The sequence below is a fragment of the Sturnira hondurensis genome, unplaced genomic scaffold, assembly GCF_014824575.4.
Source record: "Sturnira hondurensis isolate 20B ecotype Veracruz unplaced genomic scaffold, ASM1482457v3 Scaffold0013943, whole genome shotgun sequence".
Lineage (NCBI taxonomy): Eukaryota > Metazoa > Chordata > Mammalia > Chiroptera > Phyllostomidae > Sturnira > Sturnira hondurensis.
In genome coordinates, this window is record NW_028086574.1 from 545,109 (window position 1) to 560,419 (window position 15,311).

Here is a 15,311-nt window from a genome sequence, read left to right on the forward strand (position 1 = left end):
TTCTGAGTGTACAGTGAGACTGGGAACTGCTAACATAGAGGGAACTTCCACTTTATTTGGAAGGCACTGGGGAACCATCGAAGGGGTTAAAGCCGGGAAATAATTTCTGTGGTCTTTCTGTCATCATAGGAAGTCCAGGACTGCCACTGACTCCCATGGCAGGATGGGCTGCTGTGGGAGTGGCAGGCCCCTCTCGGTCTGTGGGTGCTGCCAGACCAGACTCAATTCTGTGGTCATTCCTTTCTCCTTCTAGACTTCCCTGGTAAGAACTCTGTCATTATGGAAGAGAGGGACACCAAAGAACCAAAAAAGGAAGATACAGAAGTATCTAACACTTTGCCATCTGTTGGAACCCAGGTGAGTCAGGCTTTCTTCCAACCTGGTTCTCTAATATGAGGATCTTGCCTTTCTGACTTCTGAGCCTTCTCTGTCTAATTGAACCACATCATTTTCTTTAAGTTTTCACATGTCACTGTAACATCATGTCACTGTACCTTTCCCTGGCTACCCTCTGTAAAATCTTCTGATTCTTGTATGCCTCTTTGTGGCTTTTTTCCCACTCTGTTGTACTTACCACTATCCCCCATACTATATTAACATTTTTCCCTTCTTACCACTTGAATTAATTATTTGTTTGTTTAGTATTTATTTTATCCTTTTAAAAAGATTTTATTTATTTATCTTTAGGAGGGAAGAGAAGGAGAGAGGGAGAGAGAAACATCAATGTACGGTTGCCTCTGGTGTGTCCCCTGCTGGGAACTGGCCTGCAACCCAGGCACGTGCCCTGACTGGGAATCGAACCACGATTGTGTGGTTCGCAGGCCCGCGCTCAATCCACTGAGCTACACCAGCCAGGGCTTTTTATTTTATCTTTACTGTTGGCTTATTCAAATCAACCCTTGTGGTTTGCACTACTATTATGTTTATGTTTACATATAAAACAAATGGCAGCTACTACAGGCATGTGATACTGATGTGAGGTTTTCTTCTTTTCAAAAATGCATTCCTTAATGTTCTTGTTCAATCACATTTTTTTAAAAAAAAATCCTCATCCAAGGACATGTTTATTGATTTTAGACAGAGGAAGGGACAGAGAGAAACATTGATCATTTGCTTCCTATACATGTCCCAACCAGGGATTGAACCTACAATGTAGGTATGGGCCCTGACTGGGGATTGAACCTGCAACCTTTTGGTGGTCAGGATGACACTCCAGCCAACTGAGCCACCCTGCCAGGGTTTGTTCAATCACATTTTGAAACCTCAAAGACAATTAATGAAGTTAATACATTGCTCTTCCTTTAGAACCAGAAATAATTCATGGGGGGTGGTGATTAGGAAAAAAGTTTTGTACGAATGCTCCCTGAAGGAGAGATAAAGAAAAAAAGGGAGAGAATCACTGTTCCAGGAGATATGATCCTGAGAATAGCTCTCTGTTCCTATAGTGTCCATTTCAGGGATCCCAAGTGGAGATGCCCACAGGAGCTGCTGAAGTAGTATAAACAAAGAATTTATAAATGGGTGGATTATAACAAACTGGGGAGTGCCTGCCGCACCAAAGGGCAGCTGTAACTCAGCTTCAACTGATGGTTCCACGTGAGCGTGTAGGCCCAAGCCTTCTGATTTTGTAAAGGGAAGCCCAAACCCCAGTTAACATGAAATCTACAAATTTTTTTGTGGTGGTAGCTAATACAATTTTTTTTACTTTATTTTTATTATTTAAAGTATAAACAATATCCCCATTTTTCCCCCTTTGTCCACCTCCACCTAGCCCCCACCCCACTGCTCTCCGGCCATCTCCTCACTGTTGTCTGTGTCTGTGGGTTGTGCATATACGTTCTTTGGCTAATCCCTTCACTTTCATTCATCAAGTGCCCCCTCCTGCCTCCTCTCTGACAGCTGTTGACCTGTTCCATGTATACATGCCTCTGGTTCTGTTTTGTTCATCAGTTTATTTTGTTAATTAGATTCCGCATATAAGTGAGATCACATGGTATTTGTCTTTCAGCTAATACAAATTTTTTTTAAGGATTAAAAAACCCGTGTAAGCCAAATAAACCCTCAGTAGGAGCTGGGCAGCCAGTGCCCGACCTCTAGTGTAAATCAGACGTTTACTGATTTGCATAATGTTCCCCTGAAAACACAAATGATGATTAATAAAATGGGTATCACAGTCTTATGTAATCTTTTAATATCTGCTTTTCAAATTCAACCTTAGGTTACTCAGACTGTTGTGTGGAACTGTAGTTAATTAGTTTGTAATCCTAGAATATTATTCTATTGTGTGACTATATTAAAATACATTTATCTCTTCTATAAGTGGATGTTTGGGTTATTTCCAAGTTTTGGATGTTACAAATAGCATTGTTTGAAACATATCTGTCTCCAAGTACACATGAGTAAGTATACCTAAGAATAGAACTTTTGGGTCCAAAGTGCCTTACCAATTTTCATTTCCCTTAGCATCTTTTTCTTTAGTTTTTAGTTGTTTTTAGTTTATTGATTTGAGAGAGAGAGAGAGAAACATGGATTTGTTGTTCCACTTATTTATGCATTTATTGGTGGATTCTTGTATGTGCCCTGACTCCGGATCACACCTGCAACCTTGGTGTATTGGGAAGATGCTCTAACCACCCGAGCTACCTGGCCAGGGCTCCCTTAGGATCTTATAAGAGGTCCTGGGGGTCCATGTTCTAGATATTTGGTACTGTCAGACTTCCTAATTTCTGTCAGCTGAGTGTCAGGGTATAAAATGGTACTGTGTTATTGTGATTTGCATTTCCCTTCCTTTATTAATAAGGTTGACTAGCCCTTCATATTTATGAACTCTCTGTGTGTTATGGATCGATCACTGTTAACCTGTTCCACGTATACTTAACCTGATTCACACTTACAAAGCTTATACGGCAGAACCTGAGCTAGAATTTCAACTCGGCTCCCTCTGATTCCTGAGGCTGAGGTATTCCTCCAAGCCAAACTTGTAGTGACTGGCCACAGGAGCTGTCTTAAAAATGTCCTACCTTCTCTCAGACTACAAGATAAAGGTACATTGCCAGGTCCATGTAGCCTCCAGATCAGAACCCTTGGATTAGAAGCTTTCTGCTGGTCTCAGTGTCAGCTTCATGGTCAGTTGTCTCTCACCAGGCTCCATTCCCACTCCCTGGGATGACTTCTGGATTCTGAGCTTTTGTGATGGCTTTTGTTGTTTTAGGAGTTGGTGACTTTCCAGGACGTGTTTGTGGACTTCAGCCTGGAGGAACTGACCTTTCTTACTGCTGTTGAGAGGAAACTCCACCGGGAGGTGACCCTGGAGAATTACCAGAACCTGGTCTCTGTGGGTGAGCCTGCCTTCTCCATGGTACTGGGGTGCAGTTCTCAACTCTTTGTGTCCTCCCATGAGTCAGAGTGGTTCACCATGTCAGTGAGTCTCAACCCAGGTCAGAGGTCTGTCCAGAAAGTATCCAGCCATGTAATATGAGAAACAGATACATTTATTGGAGAAGATACAAAAAACATTGTACATAGGACAGTGACCCCTCAATCCCCTGCAAAGTAGGCACCTTGGGACCTCACACAGTTCTCCCGGTCACCATCAGCTGCCCTGTCATATTTTCCTAAATCTCATTGATGGTCTGAAGTCTCTTCCCTTTCAAAGCTGATTTTAGTTTTGGGAAAAGCCAGAAGTTGCAGGGTGCCAAATGTAGGTTGTAGAGGAGCTGAGTCACATGGGTGATTTGATGTTGCACCAAAAAAAACTCTGCATGAGACGTGAGGCGTGAGCGGGCTCATTGTTGTGATGAAGCTGTTAATCACCAAGTTGCCCATAGCTGTGGCCTTGTGAGTCATCTGAATAGTTTCTGTGGAGGAATGTTCAAGCTTAATGCAAAATTTGATGCGGATTTATTGCTGTACTTGCTCAGTCATTTTGAATGAGATAGTCACACAGTACACACACTCAACAGCATGTAGCACACATGCTCACTCAATGGTGTCTACCGCCCCCACTGACTAGTACAGTGAAGTCATCATTGTTCAGGCGAACGTATTCTAGTCCACTATCCTGGCTGCTAGGGCTCACAGTGATGTTTTTAAAGTGGGTGAAGGAATTGCCAAAAATTCCAGGAGCTCCAAAGGCCTGTACTAGCCTGATGTGAAAGAGTCAGAGGTTGCCAGTCTCTTCTCACATCCGAGGGCAAGGTTGTTTACCTCTCCCACAAGCTTTCTGTTGCCAAGTCCGGGATCCTCCTCTTTTCAGTGGCTTAGGGGTGGGGGTGGCAGGCCTCAGTTCTTCTGAGAAACAAAATCAAGTCCAGCCACCATTCCACTGACAGTAAGATGATGCTCTTATGCTTGTGAAGTCAGAGACCTATGTGGGGAGAGAGAAGCGCCTCCCCTCACACCTGGCACCAGTGTGTGTAATTTGAACCTTTATTTGTCACAAAAAAGGCGTGATGGGGTGCCTTTTCCAACACGACTCTTCTCTCAGTTACCGCATTTATGACTTAACATAGACAGAATAAATCAGTTTTATCTTTAGCCTTCATGTAGTGACCTGGAGCCATTTCTGGCTTCTTGTATCACTTAAAGCTTGGGGTTAGGGTTATCCAGGACATTGCCTTCCTAAGTGTGGTGTGAGTACAGTGGGTTATAGTGGAGATTGTTTTAGGTGGCACGTGGACAGCATGAAGTAATCCTTCAGTCAGTTGTGAGAAAGAGACTCCTCTTGGACTATCCTCCAGGTCCAGGCATCTCCTTGGGTCCTCACATGCTGGAAGGGAGTAGGGAGCCCTGTGAGGCCTCTTATAAGAGCACTGATCTCATTCATGAGGGCTTCACCCTCACAACCTAAGAACCTCCCAAAGGCTCCATCTCCCAATACCACCACATTGGGGATAGGAGTTCAACATATGAAGTTTGGCGGGTGTGGGGGGGGGCACCAACATTCGGACTGTAGTAGGTGGTATGCAAATGGTGGGAGTTCACAGAAACACAGACGTAGTGTTGGGAGGGAGGGCAGGGTCGGAGAAAGCATTATATAGTCCAGGTAATGAAGGTTATCACAGGAGGGAAAGAACCCTATGCTGTTCCCTTTTGAGCAGCTCCAACATCGGACCCCTGAGCTGAAGCAGAGAGCTGGCATGCTGCCTTCAAGCCCCCTTCTGAGCTTTTACTCTGGACCAGAGTTTGTCCACCTTGGCACTGTTTACATTTGGGCCAAGTCCTTCTGTGTTGTGGGGGCNCAACATACGAAGTTTGGTGTGTGGGGGGGAGGGTACCAACATTCGGGCTGTAGTAGGTGGTATGCAAATGGTGGGAGTTCACAGAAACACAGACGTAGTGTTGGGAGGGAGGGCAGGGTCGGAGAAAGCATTATATAGTCCAGGTAATGAAGGTTATCACAGGAGGGAAAGAACCCTGTGCTGTTCCCTTTTGAGCAGCTCCAACATCGGACCCCTGAGCTGAAGCAGAGAGCTGGCATGCTGCCTTCAAGCCCCCTTCTGAGCTTTTACTCTAGACCAGAGTTTGTCCACCTTGGCACTGTTTACATTTGGGCCAAGTCCTTCTGTGTTGTGGGGGCATCCTGTGCACTGCAGGACGTTGAGCAGAGTCCCTGGCCTCTACCTACTAGATGCCAAAAGCACCCCTTCATTCCCCCAGAGTTGTGACAACGAAAATGTCTCCAAACGTTGCCCAAGGTCTCCTGGGGACACACTTGTTAGAAACAGGCTTCCGTTTCTCCTGTGTGATTGGCACCTTCCTTGTCATCACAGCCTTTAGAGCCCAGGCTGGGAAGTGCCGTGGGTTTAGGACAGAACCCCCAAGTCACAGGTCTTTTTTTCTTCTTCAGGATACCAGTTCTCTAAACCGGATATCGTTTCACAGCTGGAGGAGGAGGAGTCCTGTGTGATGCAGGAAGAAAGTGCTACAAAGACAGGTCAAGGTGAGTAGGACAGGGTAAGCCTGTGGAGACTGAAGTCATGGGACCACAACACCTCCAGTCAGTCCGGGGATGGGCCGGTGCTGTTAGTGGGGAAACGATCTTCAGAACCCACTGAGATCAGGAAGAAGGCTGGTAGTAGCTCTCCTCCCCAGAGGCGTCACTGCCTTGTGCGTGCTTAGTACTTCCTTTCCTCCCATTTCTGAAGCTCGTCTCTTCTTGCAGGGTGAGTTCCACCCTGCCCAGCTGCGGGGAAGTCAGTTTCCATTTTCTCTAGTGCCCCAAGCCCTCCATTCATCTGTGCCTTTGCTTTTGCAACTGGAAATCATAGGTCTTTCCTTTTTAGCTGAGACCAGCCAGAAACTATGGTGTGATACTGCTATTTCCAGCTCCTCAAACTTGTTGACACTCACAGGCTCCCTTCCCTCTCCCCTCCTTCACCCCACACCTGGTTTCCACCTCCTAACTACCCTCTTTCTCACTTGCCGTGCAACTTCCCCTAAAGGTCCCTAGTGAGGACAAGAGCCGTCTAGACTTTGCCTTCTCCAAACTCTATGGCTGTAGGGTGATAATGTTTACCATTTTTATGAAATCCTCTCCTTTGAGTTGGGTCCTCATGTGTGTCAACCAGAATCATAATTGTCCTTCAGTTGCTGTTAGCAGAAAAGTAAACCCAAACTGGCGTGAATGGAGAGATTGTCAGCTTCAATGCTGGCCCCTTCAGGGATGGTTGGATTTAGAGACTGGGATGTTATCAGGTTATCAGATACAGTTTCACTTTCTGTTTTCACTCTGCCAACAAATCCTAGCCATACTTTTTGTTCCCATCCAAAGAGAGGATGAGAGAGAGCAGGTGTCCAAGAAGCCTTCTAAGAGTGAGGAAGCTTTTTTCCTAGAAGCTATTGACACACCCTCCTCATTTCTCAGTGTTCCATGTTGGGCCGCATCCCACTCCTGAACCTGAAGCTGTGCCTGGTGCAGTGCTAGTCAGCACAACACTCCTGCCTTTTCCTGGGTGGGCGGAGAAATGGGCACCCAAACAAAAATTCAGGAGTGGCCAAGGGGACTCCTCTACCTGCCTCTCTTTTCGTTTGTTGTCTTCTCTTTTCTCTAATTTGTTCATTCTTTTGTTTAAGTATTTGTTCATTCATTTTTTTAAAATTCTATGAGATAGCTTTTATTTATTTTTTATTTTTTTAAAATTTATTTATTTATGTATCTTTAGAGGGGAANTTTCTCAGTGTTCCATGTTGGGCCGCATCCCACTCCTGAACCTGGAGCTGTGCCTGGTGCAGTGCTAGTCAGCACAACACTCCTGCCTTTTCCTGGGTGGGCGGAGAAATGGGCACCCAAACAAAAATTCAGGAGTGGCCAAGGGGACTCCTCTACCTGCCTCTCTTTTCGTTCGTTGTCTTCTTGTCTTTTCTCTAATTTGTTCATTCTTTTGTTTAAGTATTTGTTCATTCATTTTTATTAATTATGCTATTGCAGTTAGTTTTCTCAATTTTCCCCCTTTATCTCCTCTCCACCCTGCCCCCCAACCCTCCAGCATCCCCCCCTTAGTTTATGTCCATGGGTTGTACATATAAGTTCTTTGAGTCCTGTTTCCTATACCATTTTTATCTCTCCCCATCTATTTTATGCCTACTAATTATGCTTCTTCTTTGTATCTTTTCCCCCCATTCCTCCCTTCCTCCTCCCCACTGAACTCCCTCTGTGTGATGTCCATTTCTCTGATTCTGTTCCTGTTCTGGTTGTTTGCTTAGTTTTTGTTTTCTTTGTTTTTCTTTTCTTTTAGTTTCATTTGTTAATAGTTGTGAGTTTGTTGTCGTTTTATTGCTTATACTTTTGATCTTCTTTTTCTTAGATAAGTCCCTTTAATGTTTCATATAATAATGGCTTGATGATGATGAACTCCTTGAACTTGACCTTATTTGGGAAGCACTTTATCTGCCCTTCCATTCTAAATGAAAGCTTCTCTGGATAGAGTAATCTTAGATGTAGGTCCTTGCCTTTCATGACTTCAAATACTTCTTTTTAGCCCCTTCTTGCCTATAAGGTTTCTTTTGAGAAATCAGCCGATAGCCTTATGGGAATTCCTTTGTGGGTAAGTGTCTCCTTTTCTCTTGCTGCTTTTAGGATTTTCTCTTTGTCTTTAATCTTGGGTAACTTAATGATGATGTGCTTAGTGTGTTCCTCTTTGGGTTCAACTTCTTTGAGACTCTCTGGGCTTCCTGGACTTCCTGGAAGTCTATTTCCTTCACCAGATGGGGAAGTTTTCTTTCATTATTTGTTCAAATAAGTTTTCAATTTCTTGTTGTTGTTCTCCTTCTGGTACCCCTCTAATTTGGGTATTGGAACATTTCAGGTTGTCCCAGAGAATCCTCAGGCTCTTTTCATTTTTTTGGATTCTTGTTTCTTCATTCTGATCCAGTTGGATATTTATTTCTTCCTCTTGTTCCAAATCGTTGCCTTGAATCCTGGTTTCCTTCTTGTCACTGTTGGTTCCCTGAATGTTTTGCTTAATTTCATTTTGATTATCTTTAATTTGTTCTTTCATTTTTTGACTAAGCTCAATCGGTTCTGTGAGCATTTTGGTGACCAGGGCCTTAAATTCTCCATCAGATAGGTTGTCAGTCCCCTCATCTCTTAGTTCTGAGGTTTTGCTGTGTTTTTCCATTTGGGCCATATTTCTTTGTCTTGGTGCGGCTGATAAGTTGTAAGGTGCGGGGCCTTAGGTAGCACCTGGGCAGGGCAACCCTCTTTGCTGCGCTGCGGCGCTGCCAGTCTGGTTGTTCGGGTTGATTTTTTCCTTAATCCCTTGGTTGTTGGAGTTCCATGCAGTTTGATTTTCTGACTCTATTGCTTGTTTATTGCTTTTAGATTGGTTGTTATCCTCCTTTTGGTTGTGCAAGGAACCAAAGGTTTCTGCCTATGCCTCCATCTTGGCCAGAACTCTAATTTGTTCATTCTTTCTTTGATTTTTTCAGTAATCCCACAGATAATTATTGAGCCTCTGTGGTGGGCCAGGCCCTTTCCTAGGTTCTGTGGATATAGTAACAGACAAGGCAGAATGTGGGGCTGGTGGTCTAATGAGGATGATTGGTTATGAAGAAACAAATAATAGATGAGTGTACAGCAGACAGAGTGACCTGGGAGGCTGTTTACAGTGGGAGAGTCAGGAACGAACCCACTGAGCAAGGTGTGAATGGGACAAGGTGGGGTCAGGTAGTAATTTGAGGAAGAGTGTTGCAGGCAGGGAGAATAGCAGTACAGAGGCCCTGAGTTTGGAATGAGCTTGGGTGTTTTAGAAACAGGAAGACGAGTGATATGGTCTGAGTGAAGAGGAGGGGATAAGAGATGAGTCACAGAAGTAGTCATGGGCCAGCCCAGGAAGGGATACAGTAAGGGATGTGGATCTTGTTCCAAGTGAGATGTCAAAAAGGTACCGAAGGTTTGGAGCTAGGGAATGAAGGAGCATTATTGACACCTTGGAACTGTGATATCTGCTGTGGCAGCCATTAGCTACATGTGGCTACTTAAATTTACACTAATCATAATTACATAAAATATAAAATTTAGTTCCTTTCAAGTACCAGCTACATTTCAAGTGTTCATTAGCTACGTGTGGCCAGTGGCTGCTATATCATACAGCAAAAATATAGTCCATTTACATTATCCTGGGGCAATCTTTTTGGCAGCTCTCTTCTGGAAAGATCTTTCTGGCTGATCTATAGAAAATGGGCTTTAGAAGGACCAGAAGAGGAACCAGTACGGAGGCTGCTAAAGTTGGCCAGGCCAAAGTTGAGGGAGGCTGGAGCTGTGGTCATAAGGTGCTCAGGATTGTGGTATATTCTCTGAAAGGGGACCAGCAGAACATGCTAGAACATTGGTCTACAGCAGGGCAAGGAAACAGAGGAGTCAGTAAGGGCTTCTTAAAGACCATTTTAAAAAATTGAATCCACTGTGCTGGGTCATTACCCGCCTCTCCCGATGACTTCCTAGTCTGTTTTCTTACCCTGCCCACGTATTTTGAGTGTCTGCTGGGAGATGACCACTGTGTTCATTATTGTCTCTTCTAATCTACAATCCTGTACTTGATTTTCTTGGCTTCAGTTTCTTTCCTGCCTAGGGAGTTACCTTTATAAAGCATAAACGTTTGGCGAGCTTCTTACTTTTCTAAAAGAAAATACAAACTTTTAGCAAAACATTTAAATCCTTTCCAATTGCCCAAGATCTGTTCTGTTATTTTTGGTCCCTTTCTTCTGTTTCTGCTATAAAGATGTATCTATGTAAGTTAGAGTAGAGAACCTTCTACGTTTCTTTTAGATTGGGAGAGAGGACCTGAAACCAAAGATCTAACTCCAAAGCAAAGCCAGCCTGTAGAAAAATCATCCTTGGAGGCAGGAATGGAAGATTTGGAAATAGGTAACTTCTGGCATGTAGGACACACAGGAGAGTCTTCTCCTGCTAATCGACAGGATTTGTGTCAGGTCAACGAGGAGAAACCTGTAAGCTCTGGAACCGTGAGTGAGCCCAAGACCCTCGCTCAAGAAGTAAGCCTTGACAGAGATGACTTTGAGAGAAGTTCAAATCTTGCTAAGCAATCAGCAGGCCCTCCAGGAGCAGATTCCCAGGAATGCACTGACCCTGGGACTTGCACCAGTCCCCCACCAGTGGTCCACAAGCCTTTCTTCCAAGAGCCCAGAATCAACAGATGTGAATTTTGCAAAAGAACCTTTAGTCCCCAAATGGCCTGCAAGAAACGTGAGCAGATCCATACTGGCAAGAAACCCTCTGAAGGTAAACAATGTAGAGAAGCCCTCTACCTCATGCCATACCTCACCAGACACCTGGGAGCTCATTCTGGTGACAAGTCCCCTGGAAAGTCCTTCGTTCGGCGTGTAAGTATCTGTGGCCGTGTGAGAATCCATAGTCAGGAGGACTGCTATGAATGTGTCCAGTGCGGCAAAGCTTTTATCCAGGATGACCATCTTTTTCAGCATCTCCAAGATCACAAGTCAGCAAAAGCCCTTCCACCTGGGTTTCCCCGCAGAAAGACATATTTAATTCGCTATCAGCGAAGGCATGACTATGTCGGAGAGAGAGCCCATCAGTGTTGTGACTGTAGCAGAGCCTTCCGTCGGAGTTCGCAACTCATTCAACACTATCGGATTCATGCACAAGAGAGGCCCTTCCAGTGTCAGCTGTGTGGGAAATGTTTCAGCCGACCCTCACAACTCACTCAACATTATCAACTCCATTCTCAAGAGAAATCCAGTTAGTGCAATTGCTATTGAGAAACCTTCAGAGAACATTCGCAATATTTCTGGCTTCATCCTGGAGAGAGACCCTCTGTGTGCTCCGAATGTGAGAACGCGTTCCACCAGCCCTCATACTTTGTAAACAACTTGAAAGTTCGTCATTGTGTGGTCAAAAAACAAGGAATGGTTGCAAGGATGTGTAACAATCTTCTTGCAAAAGGAAGTTTAACACATGCATCAGTAGTCACATGGGCCAAAAAACTCACAAAGAATATTTTTGTTACATGGGGAAGAATCTAAGAGTTCATCGTTCTTTAGTGGTATTCATAGAATAGAGAACCTTGATTTTGACAACCTGACACAAAAACTTGTGCCCAGCAGTTGGGCTCCAGACAGGTGATCCGTTGCCTGAGTTTTTATAGAAGTGTTTGCATACATTTTCACCACATGGGATGTGTCAGAACAGGACATGGTGAAAAGATTTTCAGAGTGTACTTGTATTGATCCATCCACAAAACTGATTCAATCAGAAATATATTTACACAGTACCACATAATTCACAAAACATTGCCACATATGTTATTTGATCTTATAAGGAATGTCGTGGTATTCCTAGTGAGGATATTTATTCTGTTTTACAGATAAAGCAAACTTGAAATCCTAAGTTGTTAGTTGATTTGACCTAGGTTGTAAGTGATGGAACAGGAACCTAAATCCAGAGTGGGTTTTTTTTTCATTTCTTTTCTATTTCTGCCATATCCTCTCTAAAGAAAAGGCACAGTTCTATGCTAACCACAGCACCTTCGTCATTAAGTACTGCTCTTGCTTCACATTAAATCAGATGAGGCACTTACAGTATCAGAAGTCCAAAAACTCTTTTAGGGTGAAGTGTTGATAGCCATTTCTCTCACAATTTAGGATTAGACGATGACTTTTGGAGACACTAATTCAGGGGAGTGTATTTTTGCAAAACCCTTTCTTCTAGATCATAAAGTTGTTACTGATCATATGTTGGTTTGGGGTGGTTTGGGGGGTAGTTGTCTGTGGTTGCTTCTTTTAGGGGTTGGAGTTTCTTCTTTTCCTTTTCTCTCCGTTTTAAAATTTTCATTTGGAAGCAATATTTTTGCCTTCTTGAGCTCTTACATCATCAGCAAGACCAACTTCACCTAAAATCCTAATCCTATGCTGGTCATACTTCACTCCTTTAAAGGTAGGAGTCCTCAATTGCACTAAAAATCTCTTTCATAGCATATTACTATAGTGTCAAAAGCTTTCCATCACTGACTTGAATGGTGGTCAAATACAAAGATCCATAGCAAACATTGGGCCTGGATTCCCTGGCCTGATTCCTTGCCTAGGAGTGTGGGTTGTCGCTCTTGCTATTCACTGCCCTGCTTTTCCTCATACAGTCATTTTTGAGGTTGATCTATGATGGGTGATTCCAAAGTCATGAAATTAAGAACAAATATGACTTGTCAGAGCCTACACCAGCCAAATGAATGCTCACTACGCCACCCCACTTCTTGCCTTTAGGATGGTTTCTAACTCATCACTGTCATGTGAGATCCCCTTATTTTCATGGTATCATTATTAATCTCAGTTGTTTCATTTCTCCCTTTGCCATTTTAGCATCCCACCTGAATACATTTTCTTTCAATTACCTTACCTCTATTTTGTTAAACCTCAATACCTCTACTTAAAAAGAAAAAAATGTATTGATTTTAGAAAGAGAGAGAGAAAAACATCAATTTGTTGTTCCACTCATTTGTGCATTCATTGGTTGATTCTTGTATGTGCCTTGACAGGGCATCGAACCTGCAATCTTGGCATATTGGGATGATGCGCTAACCAACTGAGCTAACCAGCCAGGGCAAAAGGAAAATTTTAAATCATCTCAAACAAAGGGTTTTACCCAGGCCATAATCAGATTTCCCTGATCAATCTCCAAGATGGGTTATTTTTTGCAGTTGGCTCATTTGAATCCGGATCCAAACATGGTCCACAGGTTGCATTTGGTTGTCTGATCTCTTGAGTTTCTGTTAACTTAAAGCATTCTCCTCTCAGTTTTTTAATGTTTTATGTGACCCTGAGGATAATGTAGAGATATAATTCTCTCCTCTCCCTACCCAGTTTTTAATATGTCTAACTGTTTTTGGTATGTTCCTATATCTAGGTTTAATTTTTTAAGTTTAGAAGCACTCATTTTAAAATAATGTTATTTTTTTGTCATAATTCTATTTTATTTTATTTTTTATTACATTTTCCCCATTACCATTAAATTGTGATAAAAAACACATAATATAAAATTGATCATCTCAGCATTTTTAAGTGTACAGCTCAGTAATGTTAAGTATAGTCACATTGTGCAAGAGATCCCCAGGGTTTTTTTATCTTGCAAAATGAAAACTCCGTACCCATTAAACAATAACTCTCTATTCCGCCCCCCTCCAGCCCTGGCAACCATTATTCTGGTACTTTTATTTCCTTTCAAGTTTTGTGTGATTATGCAAGTTATACTGGAAGAAACTTAGCCACTTGTTCTGTAGAATGTCCCCTACTCTAAATTTCTTTACTTTCTGTGGTGTCCTTAAGCTTGTTCCTCTCTCCTCTGTATTTTCTGTCAGTGGAAGTTAGCTCTAAACTCTGGAGACTTAGATTGACCTTCAACTTCCTTGGCAAGAACACCTCCTAGGTGGTTTTGTATGTTTTATATCAGACCCCATCAGGAGGCACACGGCATTGGCTTTTCCCTGAGGGCCAGCCTTTTGAGGTCATTCTCCAGGCCAGTGCCCCAGTCTCCAGCAATGAGGTTTCAGAGTTTCTGCCGTCACTGGATTCTTCATGGGCCAGCTGCAGTAGTCCCCTTTCATCACCTACCTCTTCCAGACTTTTCTCTACATCACTCCATCACTTCTGCTTGCTCTTCAGACACTTTCATTAAGAGGTGGTAGAGACTCCTTAAGAGGAATGGATGAGGACCCTAGGCTGGGGCATCAGGTTTCTTGAGGAGCCTTAGCTAGAGAAAGCCAGGAAACATCAGCCTTAACTAACTCTATTCTGATGCTTCTTTCCTGTCACACATGGCAGCAGTGACAACAGGGATACTTAGTTAACCTGCCTGTCACCCAGGACTGTTGGGAACACATGGAAGACGCTGCCTCCACATTTTACACACTTGGCCGGACTGCGAGGTGGACACCCAGCCTGTTCCTTTGACCCTTGGTTTGCTGCTTTTCTTGCCAACACCATGGCTTCCAGTGGTAATGCTTTTCCACCTCCCTGCTTTTCCCACCCAGTTCCTTATATATCTGACAGTTTAGCCACTGCTCTTAGGGTTTTTTTTTCTTCTTTAGAAACACTCATGTTTTAAGCATTTTTTTTGTGATTATGCAGGTAGTGCATATTCCTTGAAGATTAGAAAATAATGGTTTTCTTTGAATGCTTGTATTTCCCTTTCCTAGATATACTTCTAAAAAGGGTATAAAATTATCCATTTTTTCTCTGCATAGATCTGTAAAAAAGATAAAGATGTTTTTATGCAATAGTATCATACTGTTAGCACTTTTGAAAATTGTTTTTATTCTAATATATAATGAATGTCTTCCCATATCCATAAATAAATCCCTCAGTTTCATCTTTAAGGTCTGTGTCTGTGTCCTCATTTACTTTGCCAGGCTTTTAGGGTTGGAAATGGGTGGCTGATAATTTACCCCTTTGTGTATGTTGCTGCTGTAGTTACACTTCCTGCTCTCTCTTGGGCCTTAGAGTTTCTGTTATCAATTTGCTCTAATTTCTTTACCTATGTTCCTGTTTCCTAAGGAAAAGTTTTCAGCAGTGGGATTCCTAGGCCAAAAAGTACGTGCATGTTGAAGGCCTTGGAAACACCCTTGACCTCATACCAGCAAAGTATAAAAGTTGTGCTGATTTTTTTTTCTCTAGGGAACAACTGAACTGCTCAACTCTCTCGCACACCTCTTCTTTCCCTTCTTAAAGAATTTTCACTGTGAACCCAGGACTGAAGTCAGGCCTGGAAGCAGCTACAGACGAAGTAGTTTGTTAGGCTTCTTTCCCTCACTAAACAAATAATGTTAAGCATATTAAAACTTCAG

General features: G+C 43.0%; 1 protein-coding gene across 1 annotated transcript; it reads left to right on the plus strand.

The window, feature by feature from the left end:
• Positions 1–3,205: 3,205 nt before the first annotated feature.
• On the plus strand, positions 3,206–11,223 carry ZIM2 (zinc finger imprinted 2; the record flags this gene model as incomplete). Its single annotated transcript, XM_037062337.1, is given in 3 exon segments — positions 3,206–3,338; positions 5,849–5,941; positions 10,394–11,223. Coding segments are annotated over 3 exon segments (1,056 nt in total), but the record flags the coding sequence as incomplete, so codon positions are not given.
• Positions 11,224–15,311: the final 4,088 nt, after the last annotated feature.